This window comes from Rhamphochromis sp. 'chilingali' (assembly GCF_963969265.1).
Source record: "Rhamphochromis sp. 'chilingali' genome assembly, chromosome: 2".
Taxonomy (NCBI): Eukaryota; Metazoa; Chordata; class Actinopteri; order Cichliformes; family Cichlidae; genus Rhamphochromis; species Rhamphochromis sp. 'chilingali'.
Genome location: NC_137930.1, coordinates 5,307,252 through 5,331,692, shown reverse-complemented (window position 1 = coordinate 5,331,692; position 24,441 = coordinate 5,307,252). Strand labels below are relative to the sequence as shown.

At 41.3% G+C, this 24,441-nt stretch overlaps 4 protein-coding genes across 5 annotated transcripts in view; all 4 read right to left on the bottom strand.

Moving 5' to 3' along the window:
• The window catches only part of wwp2 (WW domain containing E3 ubiquitin protein ligase 2), a 63,600-nt gene extending 63,238 nt beyond the window's left edge, over positions 1 to 362 (bottom strand). For both annotated transcript variants that reach the window (XM_080874382.1, XM_080874383.1), the window contains exon 1: positions 296 to 362. The gene's annotated coding sequence lies outside the window, so the exon portion shown is untranslated. The remainder of the gene's footprint in view (positions 1 to 295) is intronic.
• A 1,058-nt stretch (positions 363 to 1,420) lies between these two features.
• LOC308391645 (diacylglycerol O-acyltransferase 1-like) lies at positions 1,421 to 10,442 on the bottom strand. Its single transcript, XM_080874303.1, has 18 exons — positions 10,323 to 10,442; positions 8,899 to 9,083; positions 7,919 to 8,006; positions 7,790 to 7,830; positions 7,267 to 7,352; positions 7,073 to 7,125; positions 6,869 to 6,974; positions 6,300 to 6,395; positions 6,154 to 6,213; positions 5,974 to 6,077; positions 5,308 to 5,346; positions 4,606 to 4,647; positions 4,461 to 4,505; positions 4,256 to 4,365; positions 4,111 to 4,176; positions 3,933 to 4,020; positions 2,502 to 2,564; positions 1,421 to 2,237 (listed from the first exon to the last, which is right to left on the bottom strand). Exons 2-18 carry the CDS (start codon positions 9,027 to 9,029, stop codon positions 2,034 to 2,036), a joined length of 1,422 nt encoding a protein of 473 aa, XP_080730429.1. The 5' UTR covers positions 9,030 to 9,083; positions 10,323 to 10,442; the 3' UTR covers positions 1,421 to 2,033.
• Positions 10,443 to 11,288: 846 nt separating this feature from the next.
• polr2c (RNA polymerase II subunit C) lies at positions 11,289 to 15,210 on the bottom strand. Its single transcript, XM_080874891.1, has 9 exons — positions 15,118 to 15,210; positions 13,792 to 13,841; positions 13,482 to 13,550; positions 13,340 to 13,392; positions 12,823 to 12,951; positions 12,688 to 12,739; positions 12,417 to 12,585; positions 12,249 to 12,323; positions 11,289 to 11,737 (listed from the first exon to the last, which is right to left on the bottom strand). The coding sequence occupies exons 1-9, from the start codon at positions 15,201 to 15,203 to the stop codon at positions 11,593 to 11,595; spliced, it is 828 nt and encodes a 275-aa protein (XP_080731017.1). The 5' UTR covers positions 15,204 to 15,210; the 3' UTR covers positions 11,289 to 11,592.
• A 232-nt stretch (positions 15,211 to 15,442) lies between these two features.
• Positions 15,443 to 23,576, bottom strand: coq9 (coenzyme Q9 homolog). The gene is made up of 9 exons (XM_080874234.1): positions 23,448 to 23,576; positions 21,367 to 21,592; positions 21,120 to 21,255; positions 20,887 to 21,029; positions 20,044 to 20,128; positions 19,859 to 19,963; positions 16,522 to 16,677; positions 16,244 to 16,297; positions 15,443 to 16,073 (listed from the first exon to the last, which is right to left on the bottom strand). The coding sequence occupies exons 1-9, from the start codon at positions 23,503 to 23,505 to the stop codon at positions 16,038 to 16,040; spliced, it is 999 nt and encodes a 332-aa protein (XP_080730360.1). The 5' UTR covers positions 23,506 to 23,576; the 3' UTR covers positions 15,443 to 16,037.
• Between the last annotated feature and the right edge of the window lie 865 nt (positions 23,577 to 24,441).

Genomic DNA, 24,441 nt, shown 5'->3' with positions numbered 1-24,441 from the left:
CATTGATCTTTAAGAATCTGAATATTTCAGTCGAACTCTAGTCGCATTTATTTCGAAAGAAAAGCCAACACACTTCCGCTTTGACTCAACGAACTTCAGCTAGCTTACCTAAAAGAAGCTAATAGCTAGCCAGCGAGCTTCTTGGTGGGATTTTATAAAAGGACATGCGGATAAAACCCGTTCTAATCACCTGACAGCAAGTAAAGCCTCACCCACAGCCTCACTGCTCTCCTCATGCCATGGTACACGTATTGACACGATAACAGTTTAGGCTTATGTGTGATCCTGGACGTACCTTTTTCAGCTGTGCTCCGCCGCTGTCGCTAGTGAACTTTCATTTCCGCCTCAGTGACAGTATCACGTGACCTAGCGTTCTCATTGCACAAAGGATTGTGGGTCGTAAACAATAATAAACAGCCCACACAATTACCTTAAATCACCTTTAATATATATATATATATATATATATATATATATATATATATATATATATATATATATATATATATATATATATATATATGTATATATATATATATATATATATATATATATATATATATATACACACACACATACATACGGCCTCTTGCTTTCTTACAAACCATGAAAAAATATTAAAATATGGAATGAGGAAAGCATGCCCCTACTTTTTAACAAATCTGTGTATCTCTATGTAGTTTACATCTTTATCTAAGCTCTGAATGATCCCTGGTTTGATCCCAGGAGGAGACACAAAACCCTAATCCTACTGCAAAAGTATGAAGTTTGTTCGAGGTCAAATGCTTAGCCAACCTTTGCACTCATGTCCCCCAAGGCCTAGTATGTTGTTATGAAGTTTGAAGACGATCCTTAACAAATTGTGGGTAATATAAAGCTTTTAGTACTTTCTACATTTGGTGGGTCCTTGACCATGACCCGATTTTTTACCAAAATTAAATCAGCTTCAGCTGTTTTTGGCATCTACCGTCTCCCAAAATTGAACACAATATCTTGAAAGTGCATGAAAAGTTATAAGTTTGAAAATTTTATTTTCTGTACATTACCCCAACTCCCACTCTCCTCCTTCGACTGTAAATATCCTGATTGATTAACAAACTGTTTAAACCTGTACTGTTTAAGTTTGCACTTTGAGTCCACCTGCTTTCACTTGCATTCATGACAGATGGTAAGTGCATTTGAAAGGTCTTGAGAACCAGCTAACGGGAGCAGTACGTATCTGCGCAAGTGGGAATTTGTAACTGTGTCCTCCAGCAGCAGGCAGCAAGTGAGCAGGTGATTTTAGTGTTGAACAGGCTGTATTCCTATCAGATGGCAAATGTTAATCCACAAAAGAACCTCCAGAGAAGAGGAACCTGATGGGAATGTTGGAATATGCATCTAGGATCTACGACAAGGAGAGGAGATGAGGCTAAGTAACTCAGATGGCTTTATTTGAAAACAATAGCCTGAACAAGTAACGGGGTATACTACAAACAAAATTCAACAGCGCCAGTCTTTCTTTGTGTTAGCTGCCTCGACAAAACCCTACCTCAGTCGGAGATAACAAGTATCATGATGGAAGTTATAAACTTTCTGTTGAACTTCGCTTTCTGCTTCAGATTCTGTGCACACTCACATAAGAAGAGGCAGTCTGCGGTTCTTGTGATTCGGTGAACTTATATAAATGAAGGCCTCTTAATCACACGTTGACGTGGCGGCGTCCTAGCAGCAACTTTGATTACAGCAGGAATGGTCACATCAGGAAGAGCTTTACAAATTAATTGCAGCTGAGTCACCACCTCACTTTGCTGTCCACATTCAGAAAGCACGAATGTACAAATTTAAATAAAGAAACCTTAAACAGTCATTTATTCCAATAATATCAGCATGATGTATATGCATAGTAGCATAACTCAGGTTTGGTGTACACAGAATAATATGTATTGCTGAAGTGAAACATCAGGCATGTGCAGCTTTGCCTCACAGATGAATTCTCAGCCCAGTCATAAATGCAAAAGTGTAGGAATATCTGCTAGACTGCCTTCACTCAGTCAGTGAAGCTGCAGGAAAACTCTCCGCTCTGATGTTGGTGGTGACTGTGACGGGCAATGCTGACGGTTAACGCGGAGGCTGACGTAGTGGTCGTGAAAGTAAGTGGCCACAGCTAGAGGAGGGCCCAGCAGCAGGAACAGCCACACTAAACCGTTGCCATAGTTTCCCTGGAAATAGTTTCGGAGGAATACTGCGACCAAGAGCTGCAAGAAGAAGACATAGTGTCAGCTCAAGGCACGCCCCGATTATAATAACACAGTGCATTGTGTTAGGTGTGGAAGGCCAAAAACAATAAAGTGGATCAGGTTTAATTATTAGGACTAAGATTTCAGTGTGTAATCTATGTCTCCATTTAAAGCCTTTTTGCATTTGTTAACACTGTTAAATAAAAGAGCATAAAATTCATCCATGAATGATAAAGTTGGATCCCCATACAGCAGCAGCTGCCACCAGTGCAATAATCTCACCTCAAACACCATCATGAGAAAGATCCACAGACGGCAGCTATGCAGTGGCAGAGCAATCATATACTGTGTAGGAGAGAGAAGAGAACCATCACGGCTCATTAGTACTGGTGTTTATCCAGAGGTACCAGCTTAATTTTATTGTATAGAAGTGGGCTGCAATTCAATCCTAATCTCTAATCTCTTTTCCTTTTCCCCAGTGGGAGAAAAAAATCACGAAGTCAAGAAAAAATGTGAAGTCTGACTCAACTCCAGAAACCAAACTACCTAATAAAGCGACGGTGGATGTCACTGACGTGGGTCAGCTGTGGTGAAACTACAATGTCCCACTGATGGACTACAAAGACTCATCTCACACTGACTGCTCTGTTTCATGCAGCTTGTAGGTTATAAACAAGGTCATAAATCTCACTTAATTACCAGACAGAGGAACAGAGGAATAAAGATATATAATAATATACAATAAGAATGGTAGGATACAGTAATTTACAGTAGTATACAATAGCATAATGCAAATATAATATCAAACAATTCAAACAAAGTGACGATATAACTATTCCAGTAAAATAAATAACATAACAATCAGTGCAGGTGCTTATAAAAAAAAGTGACATAGTATTGTGCAATGAATAAAAAGAGAGTAGCAGCGTATAATGGAATGAAACAAACATTCAATAACATACTGTTAAGTAATATTGCACAATCTGAATGAGAATAAAATAACATTGATATTAATCTTAAGAAATGTCACCCGTTTAAAAAAAGTCTTTCAGCGTCTGTCACTGATGTAAAGTCAGTTCATAAGAATCCTAAAGGCCAGAAATAGTTTTACAGCGAAAACTTAACCAAAGTGTGAAAACAGATATTTTTAAATCTGAAAACACGAGTTCAGAGAGTCTAAAATAGTTCCACATTTACTTTTAGCTTCACATGGGACACAAACCAAAGTTTCTGGGGCTAAAGATCAATGTTTGGTCCTTGAAAGGTCACCTGCAATCTTGGAGTATATGAGATCGTTCAGAGGTAACTTCTGGGTCTGAAATGGGAAGAAATGCAGAAGTTCCTTAAACCTGCATTCTGGTTAATGACCAGCAGGGTTGGCCCTTGGATGTTGATTCACCTTTACAGTGTCTCTGGCCAGTTCTGCACAAACTTAGTCTGAACGTTATTAGATTGCTGTAACTTATGCTGGATTCCCCGTTTATTAAATGCTAGATTTGTGGGACTAAATTCAATAAAGCCAAGGCCCTGACATTCAAGCCTTACACTCTATAGTTGCAACGATGGTCCTCTAGCACCTTAAATATGATACTGTAGACCAGTAAGGTAAGAATCAGATACTGCCATAAGCAAGGGTGCAATGTATCCTGTGCCAAAGGAGATAAGGAAGCATTGATAGTTCCTTTCCAAAGATGCCAGAAGAGTGGACTGTACCTCACAAAGCGCAGCAGACATCAGGAAAACCAGCAACTCGGCATGTGATGGGGAAACATTCCTCTCCACCAGACGAGTGTAAATGTGTCTTTTTATGCATAAAAAGAAAAACATGTAAGCAAAAAAAACAACCCATGTCAAACATTCAAGCACACAGACCAAAAAATGTTGATAATACCTGTGACACCACCTCTGAAAGGGAATATTCCAGTTCTTCCAGAAAGCAATCAAAGTTGTAGCGTTCCTGTAGATAAAATATAAACTGCATTAATTCTGAGATGCAAAATTAACACAAATTACAGTAAATGTTCTGTACAACTGACCACCAGTCTCCATAAAAATGGCGATCACCAAAGCGCAGCAGTTCTGCACAGAAGTTCAGGTATGCATGAGTCAAAAAGAAGAAGAGGAGCCACAGGAAGTGGGTCGGTGCCTGACAAGAAAGTATGTGTTAGCAATGCCAATATGCCACACATACAAACTCTTATCTCTAAGTATCATGGACCAAGGACAAAAGAAATCACTAACCACCAGCCCCACGAGGTGCTCCACCCTCGTAGTGATGGCCATGCTCTGGATAAAAGTATACAAATAGAAAGAAGGGTGGATTCAGCAAGGGTGGGAGCTGCCCTTGTTTTAATGAGCACACTTCAGAAGATCATGTTTCACTTACAGAGAATGAGATTTCTGATCTCTGGAAGATGGGTTCAATCCACTAGAATGAAACAAAGGATTCTAGAATCATGAAATTCAACTTGGTTCTTGAAGATAATAGTCATCGATTTCCATGACTCCCTACTCCATGAAATACCAGCTGAAGATTTTACCCATTTATAGACAGGACATTAAAATCACTGAGAGGTGAATCAAATGCACTGAAGTCACTTTGATTCAAATAATGCTGCAATAATGGCACAGCATGTCCAACCACACCAATGAGGAACGGGTTGAGGAACACGATAAAGAGTCATGACGCAGTTTTCTAAACTCCCGAGGTCATAGCCCAGTGCCTGCTTGACGCCCTGTGCACAAAGGCTCGTGAGTCCAACGAGTGGACTGTAAATGCTACAGTGATCAATGCTCTTCATGTGTGCATTTTTATGTACGTGTTGAGAGGTTATAGCCAGGAAATAACTTCTTGGTGTTATACTAAAGTTTTAGGACACATAACAAAACATGTATCAGCAGAGTACATTCAATAGCATCTGTCATCATCAGTGCTGCTCCTAATTCACACATACCCCCCAAATCAACCTCCAGAGTGAAACATGCTCTCACAGCCGTGCAGTGCCAGACTCCCTGAAAGGTCTGCACATAAATGCAGTGATACTAAGCTACTGTATAACAAAGAAAGGACTTCAGCGATCTGCTGTACCTGCTGCACAATGCCAACCATGATCTGGACAACCACCACCTAAAAACAGAAAATTATGTTTAATTATCCCATGTAGTGTGTGCACAATAATTTTACATTTTGTTGAAAAAAAAAATACATTAAAAAAAAAGACAAATATTCAACACATGTGATTTAATGTGGCATACAAAACAAATCTTAGATGTCGGGACTTTAAAATGTAGTAGCTAAGTCCTTACGTTTCAAATTCTCTCCAACAATAGAGAATTTAACAGGAGAAAAGACAGAGGAGACAGGAACAAGGAGCAGCAGAGACTACAATACAATCAAATGAAAAAGAAATAACGAAACAACAAGGATTTATATCAGGAGCAGTCACACTGACATTAGCGGGGACAGAAAATCCCCTGTGCAGTGTCAAAGTATTACAAATACAATACTTCTGGTTAAAGGTTCAAAGATAATCTGATTAAAGGGCCTGAAGCTATCCAAGAAAAAGGTTTGTTAGCGCTCGTTTTGTTACCATGCCAACAGAGGATGAAGAACGCCACGGAGCGCTCAAGTCTAGACTTGTAAAGAGAAAACGGAGTCATCCATATCAGCGCTATTAATCCTTTTTACTTTTTCTATTCTCCTCTCTCATAGAACAATACTGTGTAAAAATAATGACACCAGTGTTCAGCTCACCATTTCTATCAGTCTGTGAAGCAGCTTATTAATGCGGACATTAGGACAGCAGGGGAAGCCCCTCTGGAAGCAGAGAGTGGGGGCGAGGAGGAAATAATAGAGCTCTGAGAAAATAAAGACAGAGTTAAAAATGCTGAAACATCACTTTGAGTCACTATAAAGAAATGAAGCAGCTGTTACCTCTGAATGTCAGATGCTCATTGTGGTGTTTCTGTGATGCAGGTCCATTCTGATCTTTCTCTAAAAATAAAACAGAAGCAAAAAGCTGCAGCAGCTGCTGTTCTTCTGAGATGGGGTCAATGAAAAGTTTAGAGTTGCACAGATACCTAAATGAGCCAGACGATACCAACGATTTGTTTCCTGGTAGGAATAAAGCTTCATCCCCAGAATAGTGAAGAACAAGAGAGAGAAAAATGCTCCACCTGGTGGACAAAGCATAAACGTGCTTTTCAGACAATGAGACACATACACATGGAAGTCCTGGAGTCCAACAAATCTGCAGTACCAGTGCGATGCTGTCACGTCATCCCCTCCCCTCACCCAAACCGGTCACGGCAGGTTTGGTTCTGCCACAGGTCTCCTTCCTAATAAAGGGAGGTTTTCCTTCCCACTGTTGCCAAAGCACTTGGTCATAGAGTGGTCAAATGATTGTTGGGGTTTTCTCTGTTTTATTTGTATTTTTGTGTGGCTTATAAAGTGCTTTGAGGCAACTGTTTTGATTTTGTGCTATATAAATAAAACTGAATTGGATTAAACTGAATGTCAACATGGATCAAAATCTGACCTGAATCTGTTTCCTGGTATACTTAATGAAGTGGCCAATGACTGTATTTTATAAGGGAACTCAAATCTATCGGTCTGGATTACAGTAAATATGATGCAGGTTTGAAGTTACCTGTTGACATTGCAGGCTCGTGTACGATGACAGCAGGAGGAAATAGAACCAGCAGCCCCAGATTAGTAAGGTGTAAACGATGTGCGTTGGAGAGAGACAGCATTGCCTGACAAACAAAGATTTGTTATTTTTTCTGTGTCAAAAAGTCCCTCTCTGGAAAGATACATCCTTTCACATCTAAAAGAGAAAATAATAAGCTCTCACCTTTTCCTGGGACCTCTCCAGAAGCAAAGCTATCAGAGCAAACGTGTTGGCAGCTGGGAAAATAAGAAATTTATTCATTCACAACAACAAGTGTGCTGCTGGAGACACCTATTCTCTCTACTCTAAAGTAATCCTGTATCATTCATGATGTGTTGTTTCTCTGCCACAGTCCTACGGATACCAATGGTTCTCACCCAGAATGAGGATGACTGACGGCCAGTTGCAGTTGTCCTCAATCAGATGTCCCAAAACCTTTTTGACATCTATCAAAAATCCATGTCTGTTATGAAGAGGAAAAAAGTAAGCTTTAGTAAACAGTAAACAGAGAGCAGGGATGTATTTAAACTGGAAAAAATACTGTAATGAATAGAAATTCTTGGTTTTTAGACCAAGAGGTTTTAATATGTTCATGTGACACATTCAGTGTGGCGTTTCTCCTCACAAATTATCATCCAAAAGTCTTCTGGATTCAGAGTGTGTTGTGCTGTTGTGAAGCGCAGTGCTCGTGCTTTTCTTCCACTAAATGTGCCCGCAGAGTCCCAGCATATAGATTTTACACTGGAGTAAAGCATGGGAGGTTTACTAAACATGAAACTTTAATGGTTTACAAAAAAGCAAGTGTGTTTGTAGGTGAAGGGTCTGTTTTATAGATGGATGTGAAGTCCACCAAATCTGAAAATTCAAACCAAAAAAAGGACAGAAGCCATTTATACTCACTGTATGAAATTCTCCAAGAACAGGTGAGCATGAGTCAGGACCTTAAAAATCAGAATGACAGCGTTTTTATAACTCAACAAAATCTTAAATGTATTTCCACAAATGATAAGGCAGGGCTGAGAAACTAACCAGCAGGATGATGATCCAGTTGAGGATGCCTCTGTATCCGGTAAAGCTGCTGTTAGAGCTCAGCAGAGAGTCTTGGATGCTGTGGCAGCTGCACAAAAACACATTTTCATCTTCATCAGGCTTATTTTTTTTTGTTTTTTCCTGTAAATATTATCCTGTCAGCTCTAATATGACTGCATCGCAAAAACATTCCAGGTCTCCTCCAGTGGTAAACAAATGGAAAACCACTCAGCTGATGGTTTTTTGTTGGTTATACGAGGCCCTGGGATATAAAGAAACTAAACATGTCTACATCTGATTGTGTGTTTAATATATTTTAGCCCAAATTCAGAGGATTTTAAATTAAAAGTGACACTCAAGAGTCTGAAGATGGTTTACTATTCATTAACTGTTAATTTTGTAATGATGGTGCTGAATAAGTATTTAACGGGATGATCTCTGTGTAGTTATGAAACAGGGTGTTTTGGCTCTACAATGGGCCACAAAGACCACACGGTACGAAAACACAATGTCAGAGAGGTCGGTGTAGTTGTTATCCACCACCAAAGTTCAAGGATTCAAGGATGCCAGTGTTCACATTTTGGACCAAGAAGACAGATGGTTCAACCGATCACCTTCTTTTGAAGCTTTTAAGATGTAGGAGAGGGTTTTTGAAGCTGTGTGTGAGATTAGAGCTTCAGAATTAGATGGCCACGCCTGCTGTAACATGTGTCGTTACTTGTTCACCAAGTTGTCAAGTATTATTCCTCATCTACGTTTCACGCTATCCTCCTGAACAGTTATTTCTGCACAATGACAGCCAGGTCTGATGGGTTCTGTGAGTTTTTATTATATGATGCCTTACACGTATATAAATCAATGCATTCATAATTTTTTATTTGTGCTTTTTATTATTTGAGTAAAATATGTGAACATTTCATCTGCTGGTGAGGTCATACATCTGCCACATGGAGACACGAGGAAAGCAGCAGAGAGCTTACCAGAGCAAAGATGCGTAGGGGTGTTCTTCTTCACTGGTTAGATCAAATGTAGAAAAGGAAGTGCTATCACAGAGGCTTATACCGTCTTCTTCGACTGAGGAGGAGGAGAACCTCTTCCTCATCGAAGCCATCTTTAACTCCAAGGATCAGTCCACCGAGGTGGAGGTTACAGATGTTTGAGTCCACTTTAAGAGTCAGAAAACAGATTTATTTAACTCTCACAAATAACATTCTCTTATTAGATATTTGATTTGAAATATTAAGATGATCAAAGAATAAACATAAATATTACATAGTGTCATATTTTTATCTGAATTTCATGCAAGAAATAAAGTGTAGACCAAACTCCGCAAATTCCTATTTACGTACACTGCTTAAATAATATCAAAGTTTCTGTTCTATTCTATCCTAAAACTGGGCTCTGAGGAGGTCAGCTGATATTGTTCCAATGGGTGCTTTTTATATCCAGTTATGCTTTCCTGCATTTGCAGTGTGTTTGGGATCACTGTCATGCTAAAAAATAAAAACCTTTCCCAATCAGATGTTTTCCAGATGGTATTCCATGGTGGATTTTAATGTAATTGTACATTTCTGCATTTCCATCAGTTTTCTCCAACACGACTGGCTGAAATGGAGCTCAAACCACGACAGAGCCTCCACGTGCTTTACAGATGGCTGTACACACTCACTGTCGGGCTTCTATTTCGAACTCTTCTATATACAAAAATTTCAGATTTCCTGTTTCCCTTCATTGAGACAGGATGTCCCTTAACACCTACCCATCCTGTGCAGTTTCCTCAAAGTTTTTGAATTCTGACACAAGATTGACTCCAGAATTTTGCACAGTTGTTTACTGTACTTGTTAAAATTTTCTGCAATGATTTATTGTCTTTCTAATCTTTGCCATGTTGAGACAATGAGGCTGTAGGTTGTGCAGAAAATACGAGCGCATCATCAGATCATTTAAATGCAAACTGCATCTTAGAAAATAATTCCAACCAAATCGCTGTAGTGGATTACCACTTTGGTGTTTTATCGCTTGTATACGCGGGTGAACATTAAGTAAGATAAAGTTTTAGCCTTTACCCGAGCTTTAAGTTCAATTTGTGAAAATTCGGCAAGCATACAAATTATTATTAAGCCATTTAGTTCATGAGAAATTAGACTTTAGATGTCCTTTCTACCTCAAACGACCCGTTGTCGCAGGCATCTTATGCTTAAAAGCCAAGAGGTTACATTTTTGTGTTGCTGCTTGTCGATAAAATGTACGCCGAATGAAATAGCTGCCCGAAATACATTAGTCAGTCTAACCAACTCGTTTTACAACCACTGTAACACCGGGTGCTAACAAGTCAAACTTTTAATTTCCGCATTTCCTAAAGAAGCTCGGTGTGACCTTCTGAAGCGAAAGAAAAACGTCCTACCGCGTCATCCTCCGCGTGCAGCATCCTTCTAACCAGGTCCACATCTCAGAGCATCCGCCGCCTGTCAGCTGACTGCCCGACACAGAGCTTCTCTGACCTCTGAGCCCTCTGAGGACTGAGGAGGTGCTATTCGGTGTGAAGCCACGAGATCCTTTTATTGTGAAACATTCAAAATAAAAGCCCACTTAAAGTAAAAAAGACTTTAATTTCTGAGATGCCAAAATAAAGGCCTGTAGTCTGATTGATTAATTGTCATTTTGGTGCCTTATACGGAAGCCCGTGGTTTATATACATATGTCATTTATTGTTCCTCCAGTATCCAATTCATATTTTGCACACAGTAAATGTCACAACAGCAGATTTAAAGTATTAATAGATTCATAAGATAAACATTTTACATAAAACAATGTTTACAGAAATTGTTACGCTTTAAAACATTCATTTCTTTTGTACCATAAAGGGATTGTAAACAAACGATTAACTTTGTGCATAAAAATCAAAGAGTTGTCTGGGAATAAAGCCTTCAACTGATTTAAGTTTAAAGGTGTAAAATAAAAAGCGGGGAAATAGAAAGCAGGGTTCCCAAATGAGTTTTCTCCCAAATGACTTGAAGAAAACTCCTGCCAACCAAACATTACTATGTTTTAAGTCAGATAACTAAATGTGTAACTGTTAATACTGAAACTGCTCATTTCGATCATTACTGAGGAAATAATTGATGCAATTTATATGAAAAAAGTTATACGTTTTTCCCTTCATCCACTCAGCACCCAAAGAACTGTACGCCTTCACTTATATATTCCGACTCTTTAGACCTAATTAATTACATTTAACCTTGATTAAATATATCATTTTAAAAACAGCTACATCTGGTATTAAAACCACATATTTATTCACAGGCTGCAGATGCAGGTTAGTTATCACAAGCCCAGAAAAACTGAAATAAGGACACTTCATGAAAAAAGATAATTTCCTTTAGAAAATATTTATTTAAAAAAGGAACATTTAAGGAAAAATAACAGTTTAAAGTGTTACACTGACAGCAAAAAAGATCAATATGCATTTGGCTCAAACTCCAAATTAAGCAATGATCTCGCAAACTCATTGAATTTTACATTTCTAGTGACTGAGACTCAATTTATTTATTATGACCAGAAAACACAACCCACATTTTAATGGATCAGATCTCAGTGATCCTGCCAGCCTGCAGGGAGGACACAGCAAAGCCATTTCTGGATGTGAAGATCAAGCTGGTGTGGAGGAAGGTCCTTTAGTTGATGATCAGTACGTCGTTCTGGATCTCGTGGCTCAGCTGGGTTTGGAGGTCACTCAGCTTCTTCTTCAGGACAGCCAGCGCTGACATGACAATGGTCTCTGGCCGCAGGGAGCCGCATGACTCCACGTTGTAATAGAACCTGTGCAGGGAGAAATGTGAGCCGAGCTGCGTGCAAAGTTTCCTTATAAAAGTCAAAGTCATTCAACTTCAGAATTTAGTCTGAAACTTCCTGGATTGCATTCAGAGCCTAAAACACATGCACGGTACTGAACGTGCTAATCTTTGCTTGTGTCTGGAGTTCATTTCAAGCTCGTTTTGGTAGACCAAGCAAAAATAAGAGAAGGTAAGCGATCACAGCCATCTCATGCTTCTTTATTGACAGTAGATTCTGGCCATCTCCAAAAGCCTGTGTATTGATGTCTTTGTGAATATTTAGGGTGGAAATATGCAACACTCCTCATAGGCTTGCCTCAGGACATTTTCATGCAGTGGGAAACACTAGTGTGAATGTTCGATTCAAATAATTCAGGAAACTTGTTTGGTTTCAGGGATCAAAACAGACCTAGATCCTTCTGGCTAAGGTCAGGTAATGCAAATCCCAGTGGGCAGAATAATAAAGATGAGAAAACATCATGAAGCTCTTTGCTAACCGTTCCGGTTTCCCGTTGGGGTCGTAAGGGGCCTGAAACTCGTCCTCTTCGATCTCTGAGTACTCGCTCTTCGGCCTGGGAATCAGTGCATTGGGTGTCAGTATTTTTATGATAATTATTCGTTAACAATGTAGTTTTTAGATGAGCCAAACTGGGAGGAAAACCTACCACTCCTCGGGTCGTGGATAAACTGTGTGTCTCAGTGCATTGTCGGGGTCATACTCGAAGGAGACCCCCGCTGTTGGGTTCCACTTGGCGTGTTCCTTCCCAAAACCTTTCTTAGCGTAAGCTCTGAGCCGAAGTTCCTGACCTTTACGGAGCTTCACCAGCAAAATGTCTGCGTGGTATCAGAGCACAAGAAACATTTATGAAGTGATGTGAAAACAGACACCAGGCAGAGACCTCAGCAGTCGGTATGTACTCGTGAATACAGCTTTACCATCTTGCTCGACGTAGTCGTTGGGATCGTTGTCTCGACTCCTGGAAGTCACCTAGAAAACCACAATGCACCACAGTCAACTTCACCTCTGCTTCCAGTCAACTAACGATCCTAGAAAAAGGAGAAAAGCCTCACCGGGATGACTCTGGGGTTGTTAGACAACAGGTCACGCGAGGTCACGTGACGCGTCTGGTCCTCGTTACATCGAACATCCAGGGTGAGCTCCACAGAGCACTCCTGACAGAAATCCTCACAGGTGCAGTCCTGCAGGAGAATTTGACGTTGTGGTGTTAAAGCCGGCGCCCGCATTCAAAAGTTAGGAAGCTCTTGGCTTTGTTCACAATCTGATATCATGTATTGTTCACACCAGGGAACCATCAGGTTAATGACCAGTCTGAGTCTGTTTATGTTGTCACAGGCAGCTGACAAATCGTGTGTAGAAACCACAAATGTCTGAAAATTAGGAACAGCATCTCTGAGTCTCACGAGCAGGAATGGCACTCTAATCTGGCAGGAGGAGTTTTTGCAGGAAACAAGAGAGAGGTGTCCCCTGAACAGCAAGCGTGGCAACACAGATAAGCTTTTAAAAATACGTTGGAGAAACAAGGATAAATTGAAACTGTGGTTGGCTGTGCTACAAATGTCTGCTTACCCTGGAATACTGCATTTTGTCCACGATGTCGTCGCTGGTGAGTGGTATGAGCCCTGAAGATACAGGAAACACTCAGGTTTTTACAGCAGCCTTCTTTGATCTCTCGCACTACCACAGGTATTACACACGCTCTCATACATACCCACTCTGTGGGCGATAAACTCATCGTGCAGTACAGACGAATTGGCGTCGATCTGGATCCAGTCGATGGCTGGAAATGAAGCAGTGCAGTGCAAGTCAGTCATTTAGGCTTGCAGAGGTGGGTTTGATACTGAACGCTTTCCCCAGAGTTCTGGTGAAGCTACACAACTTTATCCAACACAATATCCGTTTTGTTTTGCTCTCCATATCATAACAGCAGCTGAGACTTGACTGCTTACTTATATAACTGTACAGAGGACCCCACCAGAACTTGGCGATGTTAAGCAACGACACACACAAAGCTACTGTACCTATTGTAGGAACCTCCGACATAAAGACACGGCGGAGGGAGTTTGCAACCCTGAAAAAGAGAAGAAGAAAAAAAATGGTTTCAGATGAATAACACACCGTTAAAGTCCCCCTTAAACTCCAGACTGTGCTTTCAGGTTTTTATGTGTGCTTCATAGAACGAATTCTAATAGTCCAAGATCACCTGAAATCTGCAACTGAGAGGGCTGAATTATACAAACATTTAAAAGGGCTTCCAGTGACGAACGATGAACGATGATTAATAAGTCAACTAGCAAAATACCAAACTATTACTGATGCTGATTACTGATCAAAGTTTTGCTTTTTGTTTTTAATCAAAGAGGCATTCCTTAGTCATAACATCAGCAAACTCTGTATTTTCAGATTTTGGACTGTTCAGACATTAAAAAAAATTGCACTCCACATTTTCACGTTGTGATGTCACAGAGGCGTTAAGATTTTTATCTGGAATGACTATAATGGACAAGCTTAGAATTGATGGATAGCTAGATTTGAATTATGAGGGACATTGAAGACTGAGTAATATGGAGACAAAGTTAGAGAGGGAAAGCTGATCTGCTGTGGCCAAACAGTCGCTGAAGTGAGAAAATAATCAGGAGACTAATTAAAGAAAGGAAATATTCTTCTAGCGAGAAACAGCTGATTTTTTTTATGATTGATTGCCTAATCAATGAAATGTTTCTTTTAATTATCAGACAAAACACATTTTACAGAATTGCAAGACAAAGAAAACTAAATTTTAAGATAGTGTCCAATGAAGTTTCCTCAGCTTTAATTGGTGTGTTGTTAGACTGCCAGTTAAACCTGGTAATCTAACAAAGGAAAGGCAGGAAAATACTTTAATCTTTAGGAATTTTCATTTCCTTATTTAAAAAAAAAAAAAGATTAGAGAAAAATGTACATTTTAATCAACGCTGGAAAATATAAAAAACTAATGGAATAAATGTTACTGTGCAGTAAACTAGCCCATTTGACTTCTACTTATATTTCTTTATTTTTACAGCCTATGTATTTACTTATTGGTTATTTGTATATGAAACTTTGTCCTAAATGGTAATTCATTCACAGTAGACTAAAGACCCATTTAAAAACATGACCTAACTAATGTGAAGCACCTGCGTTTACTTCCACATTCAGCTAGCTTAACATACACTTAAATAATAATTATATTGTATATTAAATATTAGTTATACGAGTTAAACGAAAGCAGCTTTACACTGTTACTCAGCGTGTGTTTTGGTGCTGAGAATAATGGCCGCCCTCGTCCTCCTCACACACTGCACAAGGGAAAATATACTCGTACTTACGCCAAATCCGTGTTTTCGATGACAAACTTGACATTTTCATCTGTCAGCTCTGTGATCTTTACCGTTGGCTGGTTAGCATACGGCATTACTGAAGCTAAATGAAGCTAAACTAGACGTTTCACTATCAACACACTTCACACTACCGCTGCTTCTGCTTGAAGACCTCCACGGAAATATTTACGAGGCGCTGATTGGCCTCGAGATGTAAACGCGTACAGTGATTGGGTCAAAAGAGGCTCGAAGGCGGGTCTTCTTTTAACCACCGGGTTACAGACGACGGTAGCTCCCTTTTCAAAACAAAAGCACAAACTCTCAAGTTTGACTTGCTTGCAAACATTATCTGCATATTCCTTTTCAGGCAAGAACTTTATTGTCTCACATTAATCTAAAACAAATATTTCAAGCGTTTAGATTGGTGGGCAAACCAAGACATTAACAGACAATGTATTGACGTTTCAAAATTGCTTTTTCATTGTAATACAGTTAGACCAATTACAATTAATGCAAACGTCCCAAATCAGACACTTTAAAGTCTCTATATACAAAACTTTAACTGCAGAACATTTCAAATCATTCTGGTGGCACAGGGTTTTCGCTCTAGTAAAATATAGCGACTTTGACCTGAAACGTAGTTCTTTAGTGGGAAACTGATTTCACAACTGAAGACAAACCAAAAAAAAAAAAAAGTTAAATATACAATTACTATTTTATTGAACTTTCACTTGATTCAACAACTAAATTGCAGATCTGTGTCCTTCTGTACAAAGGAAAAAAAGATCTGAGCAGGAGAGTGAAAGGATCAGCGGGTGAGAGTTTCTGCAGGTGATCAGAAACAAATTTGCTCCTTCTATTGTTTATTAACAGCCATAGTCCAATATTTCAGAGTTCTGCTCATCATGTGGACGGTCGGGATCGGTGCTTCATCTTCTCTGGTTCAATCCTGTGAGGTTCTTCAGCTGTGAAAAAGAGGCGTGCAGACATTAATGAACACAGTTTCCTTCAAGAACGTGAGAGTTAAGAGCACAGATCAAAGAAGAGGGTGAAGACTTAAGTATCTCCGCTAATCCTGTGGCAGAAGTTATGAGAAGAGTGAATTTAAATGGTGAATATAACACAAAAGACTCACTGTAACAGCAGCTCCCATGAGTCCCTGCACCACTGCTTCACCTGTTGACTGCACCTACACATCAAAGTGGAACATACAGCTTACACATGGCTGAAGAACAGGTTCAGGTGTCACATAAAGACTCATTTTTACATGATTTCTCTTAAAACGCTAAATCTCAGGTCATTTATTTGTTATTATCGTTGCTGGGTGATGCTGCAAAGCGATTAAAGATGTGCTTCTGCAAAAACATTCAAAAGAAGTCAGGAGTGAGTCTTTAACAATGTTTCACTCTCTACCTGTTTGGCTGTGGTGGCCATGTTGACTACATCTTGGATGCGGTTATCGAGGAAGGCCCAGGTGTCCTGGTAGTCTGGAGAGGAATCCTGAATCATCACCAGCTCTGTGGTGTTGTAGATGCCCGTCAGCGCCGCACGCTTTGTGTACCAATTCATCTACAACAGAAATGAGTCCTGCAGTTTTACTCCTAGTCCACATTTATTTCAAGGTAAACTCAAAAGTAAAGTAAGTAAAACGGATGCAGTGGCACATAAAACAACTAAGCTGTAGTGCCTCTTCACCTCACTGTGCAATACCTTTTGTGCAATACTTTTGTAAATAGTCATTTGTTCATTTGTTCAAATGAACCAGCTGCTAGTTAACGAGAGACACCCGGAATGGCTAACTGAAGGCCGGACGGTCCTGATCCCCAAGGACCCCAAGAAGGGACCGGTCCCCTCCAACTACCGACCAATAACCTGCCTCAGTACTACATGGAAGCTCCTGTCAGGCATCATATCGGCTAAGATGAACAGGCACATGGGTCAATACATGAGCGGGACACAGAAAGGAATTGGCAAGAATACCAGAGGCGCAAAACACCAGCTACTGGTAGACAGAACAATCAGCCGAGACTGCAAGACCAGACTGACCAACCTGTGCACTGCCTGGATTGATTACAAGAAGGCCTATGACTCAATGCCCCACAGCTGGATACTGGAATGCCTAGAATTGTACAAGATCAATGGGACCCTAAGAGCCTTCATCAGGAACTCAATGGGGATGTGGCGTACAACACTAGAGGCCAACTCCAAGCCCATAGCACAAGTTACCATCAAGTGCGGGATCTACCAATGAGATGCTCTGTCCCCACTGCTGTTCTGCATAGGCCTGAACCCCCTCAGTGAGATCATTAACAAGACTGGCTACGGATACCGACTACGGAACGGAGCAGTTGTCAGCCACCTCCTGTACATGGATGACATCAAGCTGTATGCCAAGAGTGAACGAGACATCGATTCACTGATCCACACTACCAGGCTATACAGCAATGACATTGGAATGTCGTTCGGACTGGAGAAGTGTAGTCGGATGGTAACAAAGAGAGGGAAGGTAGTCAGAACTGAGGGGATTGAACTACCAGAAGGCAACATTGCAGACATAGAGGACAGTTACAAGTACCTGGGGATCCCGCAGGCAAATGGGAACCATGAAGAGGCCGCTAGAAAGGCTGCAACCACCAAGTACCTGCAGAGGGTCAGGCAAGTCCTGAGGAGTCAGCTGAATGGTAAGAACAAGATCCGGGCCATCAACACATACGCCCTGCCCGTGATCAGGTACCCTGCTGGGGTAATAGGCTGGCCAAAGGAGGAGATAGAAGCCACTGACATAAAGACAAGAAAGCTCCTGACCATGCATGGAGGGTTTCACCCCAAGTCCAGCACCCTGAGGCTGTACGCTAAGCGGAAGGAAGGGGGCCGGGGACTGGTGAGTGTCAGCACCACAGTCCAGGATGAGACAAGGAACATCCAAGAATACATTGGGAAGATGGCCCCAACTGACCGAGTGCTCAGTGAATACCTCAGGCAGCAGAAACCCAAGAAAGAGGAGGGAGACGAGGAACCATCATGGAAGGACAGGCCCCTGCACGGTATGTACCACCGGCAGATAGAGGAGGTGGCTGATATCCAGAAATCCTACCAGTGGCTGGACAAAGCTGGACTGAAAGACAGCACAGAGGCACTAATCATGGCAGCACAAGAACAAGCTCTGAGTACAAGATCCATAGAGGCTGGGGTCTATCACACCAGGCAAGACCCCAGGTGCAGGCTGTGTAAAGATGCCCCAGAGACAATCCAGCACATAACAGCAGGGTGCAAGATGCTAGCAGGCAAGGCATACATGGAACGCCATAACCAAGTGGCCGGCATAGTGTACAGGAACATCTGTGCCGAGTATAACCTAGAAGTCCCGAGGTCAAAATGGGAGATGCCCCCAAGGGTGGTGGAGAATGACCGAGCTAAGATCCTGTGGGACTTCCAGATACAGACGGACAAAATGGTGGTGGCTAACCAACCGGACATAGTGGTGGTAGACAAACAGAAGAAGACGGCCGTAGTGATCGATGTAGCGGTTCCGAATGACAGCAATATCAGGAAGAAGGAACACGAGAAGCTGGAGAAATACCAAGGGCTCAGAGAAGAGCTCGAGAGGATGTGGAGGGTGAAGGTAACGGTGGTCCCCGTGGTAATCGGAGCACTAGGTGCGGTGACTCCCAAGCTAGGCGAGTGGCTCCAGCAGATCCCGGGAATAACATCGGAGATCTCTGTCCAGAAGAGCGCAGTCCTGGGAACAGCTAAGATACTGCGCAGGACCCTCAAGCTCCCAGGCCTCTGGTAGAGGACCCGAGCTTGAAGGATAAACCGCCCGCAGGGGCGTGCTGGGTGTTTTTTTTTTTATTTATATATATATATATATATATATATATATATATATATATATATATATATATATATATATATATATATATATATATATATATATATATATATATATATATATATATATAAATTATTCTGTAACTCTGTAACTTCTGTGCTGTGCTTTTTTGGAAATCGAATTTCCCAGAGGAACCCACCCGAGGGATTAATAAAGTTCTATCTAATCTAATCTAAAAGGTCAGCTTTAAAGAAGAGCACACAGGAGACTGCACCAGAAAACAGTGCTGTGCAAAAGCCTTGAACTGCCACTCATTTCTTTAGATTTTGCCAGGAAAATGATTGCACCGATTTATCGCAACATGCAAACTTAAATGTAAATACAACAAGAGCCAACATGGGGCTGGTTAGTTAGCTACAGCTTAGACAATACGTATGTGATAGTGGTGATTTTGTCCTTGCACACAGTGTGAGAGCATGCATTGCCTGCAAATTTAAGCACGACTGGAGTTTGTGTTACGGCTGCAGGTGTCAATAGTTTTCCGAGGTTACACCTTTACTGAAACAAATCAAATATTACCAATTACTACAAATGTATCAATAAAAAAATGGAAAACGATCACTCATGAGAAGGTCGTTAGCCCTCTTTTTCTCTTTGTTAGTTAAACAGTATCTGTGATATAATCTGCTGACTGGAGCGATCATTCGCTGTTTTTATATAAATGCTCAAGTGGCACCTGCCAGCTAATAAGAAACAAGTATTTTCAGTGTACCAGCAAGGACAAAGTGAGGTGTCGATAGGGGCAGTAACCTGGGAGGTGGCAGGTCGGATATTTTGAGGGTGGTGATGAAAGGGGGACAGGAAGCTATGAGGAGGAGAAGGAGAAGAAGAAGAAGAAGGGTGACAGGATCCACTCACGTCTGTGGATCGGTCTCCGGCGTAGTACCAGATGTCGTCCATCAGCGTGGAGAGGTGCTTCAGGCTGTCGGGGATGTTGTGGGGAAGCAGCAGTAGGCTCATTGCCTGAGAAGACAATATCAAGTAAAGCTTCCTGACCTGTGAGCACACTCAGAAGCTCATATTCTCAGTGTTCCATGCTGTACCTGTGGCCATGTTTCGATGTAGGGGATGTACATGCGCAGTCTGGTCTCTACAGCGTCTCTTATAAAATCTGCAGTCTTCTTTGGTCTGCAAGAGAAATCTGTCTTTACATCTCTCACATTTTTTCATATTACCTGTCCCGCTGAGTGTTTTATTTTCCAGCCTAAAGCGTAGGTGAATAATCAACCTGAATTAAACCTGAGCTCAAGCTGAATCTGCACAGTTTTCCCTAAACTACTCACTCATCCATCCAAATCATTGAATTCAGGTGTTCCAGTCACCTCCATGGCCACAGATAAATAAAATCAAGTCCCTAGAGGCCTGTAGGCTGCTGTCAGTCAATGCAAACCTCCAAACTTCATGTGGCCTTTAGATTAGCTCAAGAACAGTGCACAGAGAGCATTACTGAATATGTTTCCATGGCCGTGCAGCTGCATCCAAGCGTTAGATCACCAAGCACAATGCAAAGCATCAGATGCAGTAGTGTAAAGCACAATGGCACTGGACTCTCGAGCAGTTCAAACGTGTTCTCTGGAGAGATGAATTACATGTCTAGCAATCGGATGGATGAGTCTGGGTTAGCACAGTGCAGACTGACAAGTACCGCTGTCCTGGCAACCGGCAAAGTGTAAAGTTTGGTGTAGGAGGGATTATAGTGTGGGAATGTTTTTCAGGAATTGGGCTCGGCCTCTTAGTTCCAGTGAAAGGAACTCTTAATGCTTCAACACACCAAAAGGTTTTAGATAATGTCATGATCAAGTGCATACGTTTGTGAAAGCAGAGAGCAAATACTTGTGACAATATAGTGTAGCTGAACTGCAAAGTGAGCTGCTGTGTATACATACTCAGCCTGGCCCAGCTGGACCTGATTGTGCTGTTCAGCCAGGATCTCCGTCAGCTGCGCATTGCACTGAGCGATGAAATGTAGGACCAGGTCTCCGGATCCTTTCTCGAACATACCGGTGGAAGCAGAAGACAAACCCAGACTCTGGTACAGACACAACAACCACAGCGTTAACGGTGCAGCTTACATACGAACACAGGGCTACACGATAAAGTCTTTGAACTACTCTCTCACCTCAGCACCAGCTGCGATAGCTTCCATCGACCAGCCGTGCAGAGGAACAAACTCCAGAGCGGCAGTCAGGATTCGAGCCTGAAGCTGCTCCTCTGTTTCATACTCCTCATCTTGCTCCCCGCTCTGATCCTGGTAACTTCACAAAGACAAACGGCAATGTGAGACCAAGTGTAGCTCTCCCACATCAGAAAGCATCTTGTAAAATCCCTGTTGAATGACAGAAGTGACTAATGTAACGATTACTGACCTGGTGTTTGGATCGGTAGACTGGTCGGCTGCCGGATCGGAAGCAGAAGCCGCCGTGTCCTGTTCAGCAGAGCGAGCCTGGTAGTGCTCATGGTAGGTGGTGGATGAGGAGGTTGAGGAGGGAGGCTTGTCAGATTTGGACTCATCCTGAAGCCTCAGCCCTGCACAGCGGAAGCCTCGTCTCAGACTGCCGCACTGAGGGTTTGTTGCTGTTGGTGCAGCCACCACTGGAGCATACAAATATATGGATTTACTTCCACAGATTCATTTTTAATACGGTGTACTTGTTTATTTCTCGTAATAATCGTGCTGTATCGAATCTCTATCGCCTGTCACTTTCCTCCCAGTGTGTGCTGTTGTTGTTCACACTTTTACCAAACTTTTAGAAAAAGGATTAAATGTGACAAACCACAGTACAAAGTCTCACATTTACATTAAACTCAAGCTCAGTGAAACCTGTACAATTTATCACATGGTATGAAGTACTTTATTTCCCCATCTGTTACACTTAAGAGAAATATTGGTGAGAATGCTGCACTAAATACTTATTATACTACACTCATTGGTCACTACATCAGCTGCTTGTTAAGGCAAATATCTAATCAGCCAATCATGTGTCAGCTATTCAGTGTATACTGGCATATAGACATGGTCAAGATGACCTGCTGAAGTTTACACTGAGCATCAGAATGGGAGGAAAAATGACTTTGAAAGCGCCATGGTTGTTGTGAGAGAATATTTCAGAAACTGATGACCTGCTGGGAATTTCCCCACACAACCATCTCTAGTTTACAGAGAACGGTCTGAAAAGAGAAAATATCCAGTGAAAAGCAGAAGAAGATCTCTGAACGCACAACACTGGAAAAATGTTGCCTGGTCTGATGACTGTCGATCCTCGTCTCAACAGTTCAGGCTGGTGGTGGTTTAATAAGGTGGGAGAATTTCCCTGGCACGCTTCTTGAAACCAGCTGAACACCATTCAAACACCACAGCCTATCTGAGTATTGTTGCTGACCATCTCCATATGACCATCTTCCGATGGCTGCTTCCAGCAGGTTGAACACGTCACATCATCTCAAACTGGTTTCTTGAACATAAAAAGAGTTCACTGTACTCAAATGGCCTCCAGTCACCAGTCCTTTGGGATGTTGTAGAACACATTCATAGATGTGTAGCTGATAAATCTATAGTCTCGGGGTGATGCATTCATGTCAACATGGACCAAAATCTCAGAGGAAAGTTTCCAGCACCTTGCTGAATCTGAGCCATGAAGAATTAAAGCACCTCTGAAGGAGAAAGGGCGTCTAGCACAGTGCTAGCACCTAATAAAGTGACCTGTCAGTGTAGGACATATGGACTTAGCTTTATTCGTTTATTCATTAACTATTATTTATTTATATATATATATATATATATATATATATATATATATATATATATATATATATATATATATATTTTCTATCAAATTATAAAAAAATACCCCAGTATTCCAACGGGAGGATTTTAAAATTGATTTGTTATACTAACTCAGTATAAATTAGGCTGTTTAGGTATCAAACGATTGATAGCTTTCATAGTTTAAGTGTGTATTTCAGTGGAAAATGTGCGGTTTGGTACATTTTTTGCAAACTCTAATCAACAAATACTGAAGCTTTACCGTAGATACACTTCAATAGGAGACTGCACATGTGTGTTTCACAGAACTTGCAATGATAAGAGGAAAAGGGAGCTATAATTAGGGGTTTCATTAGAAACGCTCAGACAGCTTGTATAACTGCAGACAGCACGCCCCCTCCCGGTGTAGGAACCTGTTTACGTGTTTACCCTGCAGTCACCTGTGAGGTCTGCCCGGCAGAGCCAACCCGGACACTACAAACCTCCTAATAGCCCCGTTTTTGGAGCTACACTCAGTTCCCTGTTGCTGATATCGTCCTTCATGATCACCTTTGGCGCGATCAGCTAACGCTAATAAAACGCTCGTTCTAAAGGCGCTGATAACGCAGACACAGACACGCGTTCTGGAAAACGTGTCCCCGGCTCTCCGGTATAATCACAAAACCAGCGGTGACCCCTTCTTACCGCTGCTCAGGCCACGGAGTGCCCTTCCAGCCCGCAGACCTCTTAGCAACGCCGCCATATCAGCTGCTCACAGCGGCGTCACCACCGCGCGACTCGCTCCCACAGCGGAAATCCAGTCAGAGCATTTCAAAATAAAACGCCTGAATTAGGTGTGTATGTTTGTGTGTGTCAGAGGTGGGACCAAGTCATTGTTTTGCAAGTCTCAAGTAAGTCTCAAGTCTTTATCCTCAAGTCTCAAGTCAAGTCTCAAGTAATGTCAGGCAAGTCAGAGTCGAGTCTCAAGTCACTGGTGTAAAAGTCCGAGTCAAGTCACAAGTCTGAAACTTTGAATTTCAAGTCCTTTCGAGTCTTTAAAAAAAACAAACGAAAAAATAATGTTGCAGTTATGCTAAATGTAAATATTAGACCATGTAATTTTAAAATCTGTGTTTTTCTCAACACATACAAAATAGTGAACTTAGAAAATATACACAAATTGTGAAATTGCACCTCTTTAAAATGCAGCTCAATTAAACTTAGCTCCAAGAATAATTTTCACCGACAGTTCTGAGATACGCTGCATGTTATTCTTGGATGCGGTTGTAGGACCAGCTTTAAAATCGCATGACAAAAATATCATACACATTAAAAAAAACTGTATCACCAACGTAGCCTGGAAAACATTTGCTAGTTAGATGAAGTCAGCTATCTCATCGTAGCATATTTATATGCATATTTATAATTATACGGTTCTTGGAGTGAGTGCATACACTCATGAAGTTTAGTAACTTCCGGTCACTGCAACAAGCCCAGGTACAGTTTACCGACGGATGGGTGCAGGACCTTGAAATGCACCGTGTAGAACGAAAGACCATCGTACGTATCATAAGTTTACCAGTCTCACAAATCGTCTTCATAAATACACATTCCTTAACCGTTTATTAATAGGACCTTTGAGCTCAACGGTAATTAATTAGTAGTGGAAATAATTTCTGGTAGCATCACAGAAATGTAG

Coding starts and splice junctions, on each gene's coding strand:
- LOC308391645 (XM_080874303.1), bottom strand. CDS start 9,029: ATGGCTTCGATGAGGAAGAGGTTCTCCTCCTCCTCAGTCGAAGAAGAC. Junction 4,177..4,255: donor CATTTTTATGGAGACTGGTG/GTCAGTTGTACA, acceptor TTTTATCTACAG/GAACGCTACAACTTTGATTG. Junction 2,238..2,501: donor TTCTCATGATGGTGTTTGAG/GTGAGATTATTG, acceptor TTCTTCTTGCAG/CTCTTGGTCGCAGTATTCCT.
- polr2c (XM_080874891.1), bottom strand. CDS start 15,203: ATGCCGTATGCTAACCAGCCAACGGTAAAGATCACAGAGCTGACAGAT. Junction 12,952..13,339: donor ACAAAATGCAGTATTCCAGG/GTAAGCAGACAT, acceptor ATTCTCCTGCAG/GACTGCACCTGTGAGGATTT. Junction 12,740..12,822: donor ACAACCCCAGAGTCATCCCG/GTGAGGCTTTTC, acceptor GTGGTTTTCTAG/GTGACTTCCAGGAGTCGAGA.
- coq9 (XM_080874234.1), bottom strand. CDS start 23,505: ATGGCGGCGTTGCTAAGAGGTCTGCGGGCTGGAAGGGCACTCCGTGGC. Junction 21,593..23,447: donor ACTCCGTGGCCTGAGCAGCG/GTAAGAAGGGGT, acceptor TGTATGCTCCAG/TGGTGGCTGCACCAACAGCA. Junction 20,129..20,886: donor GTCCAGCTGGGCCAGGCTGA/GTATGTATACAC, acceptor TTTCTCTTGCAG/ACCAAAGAAGACTGCAGATT.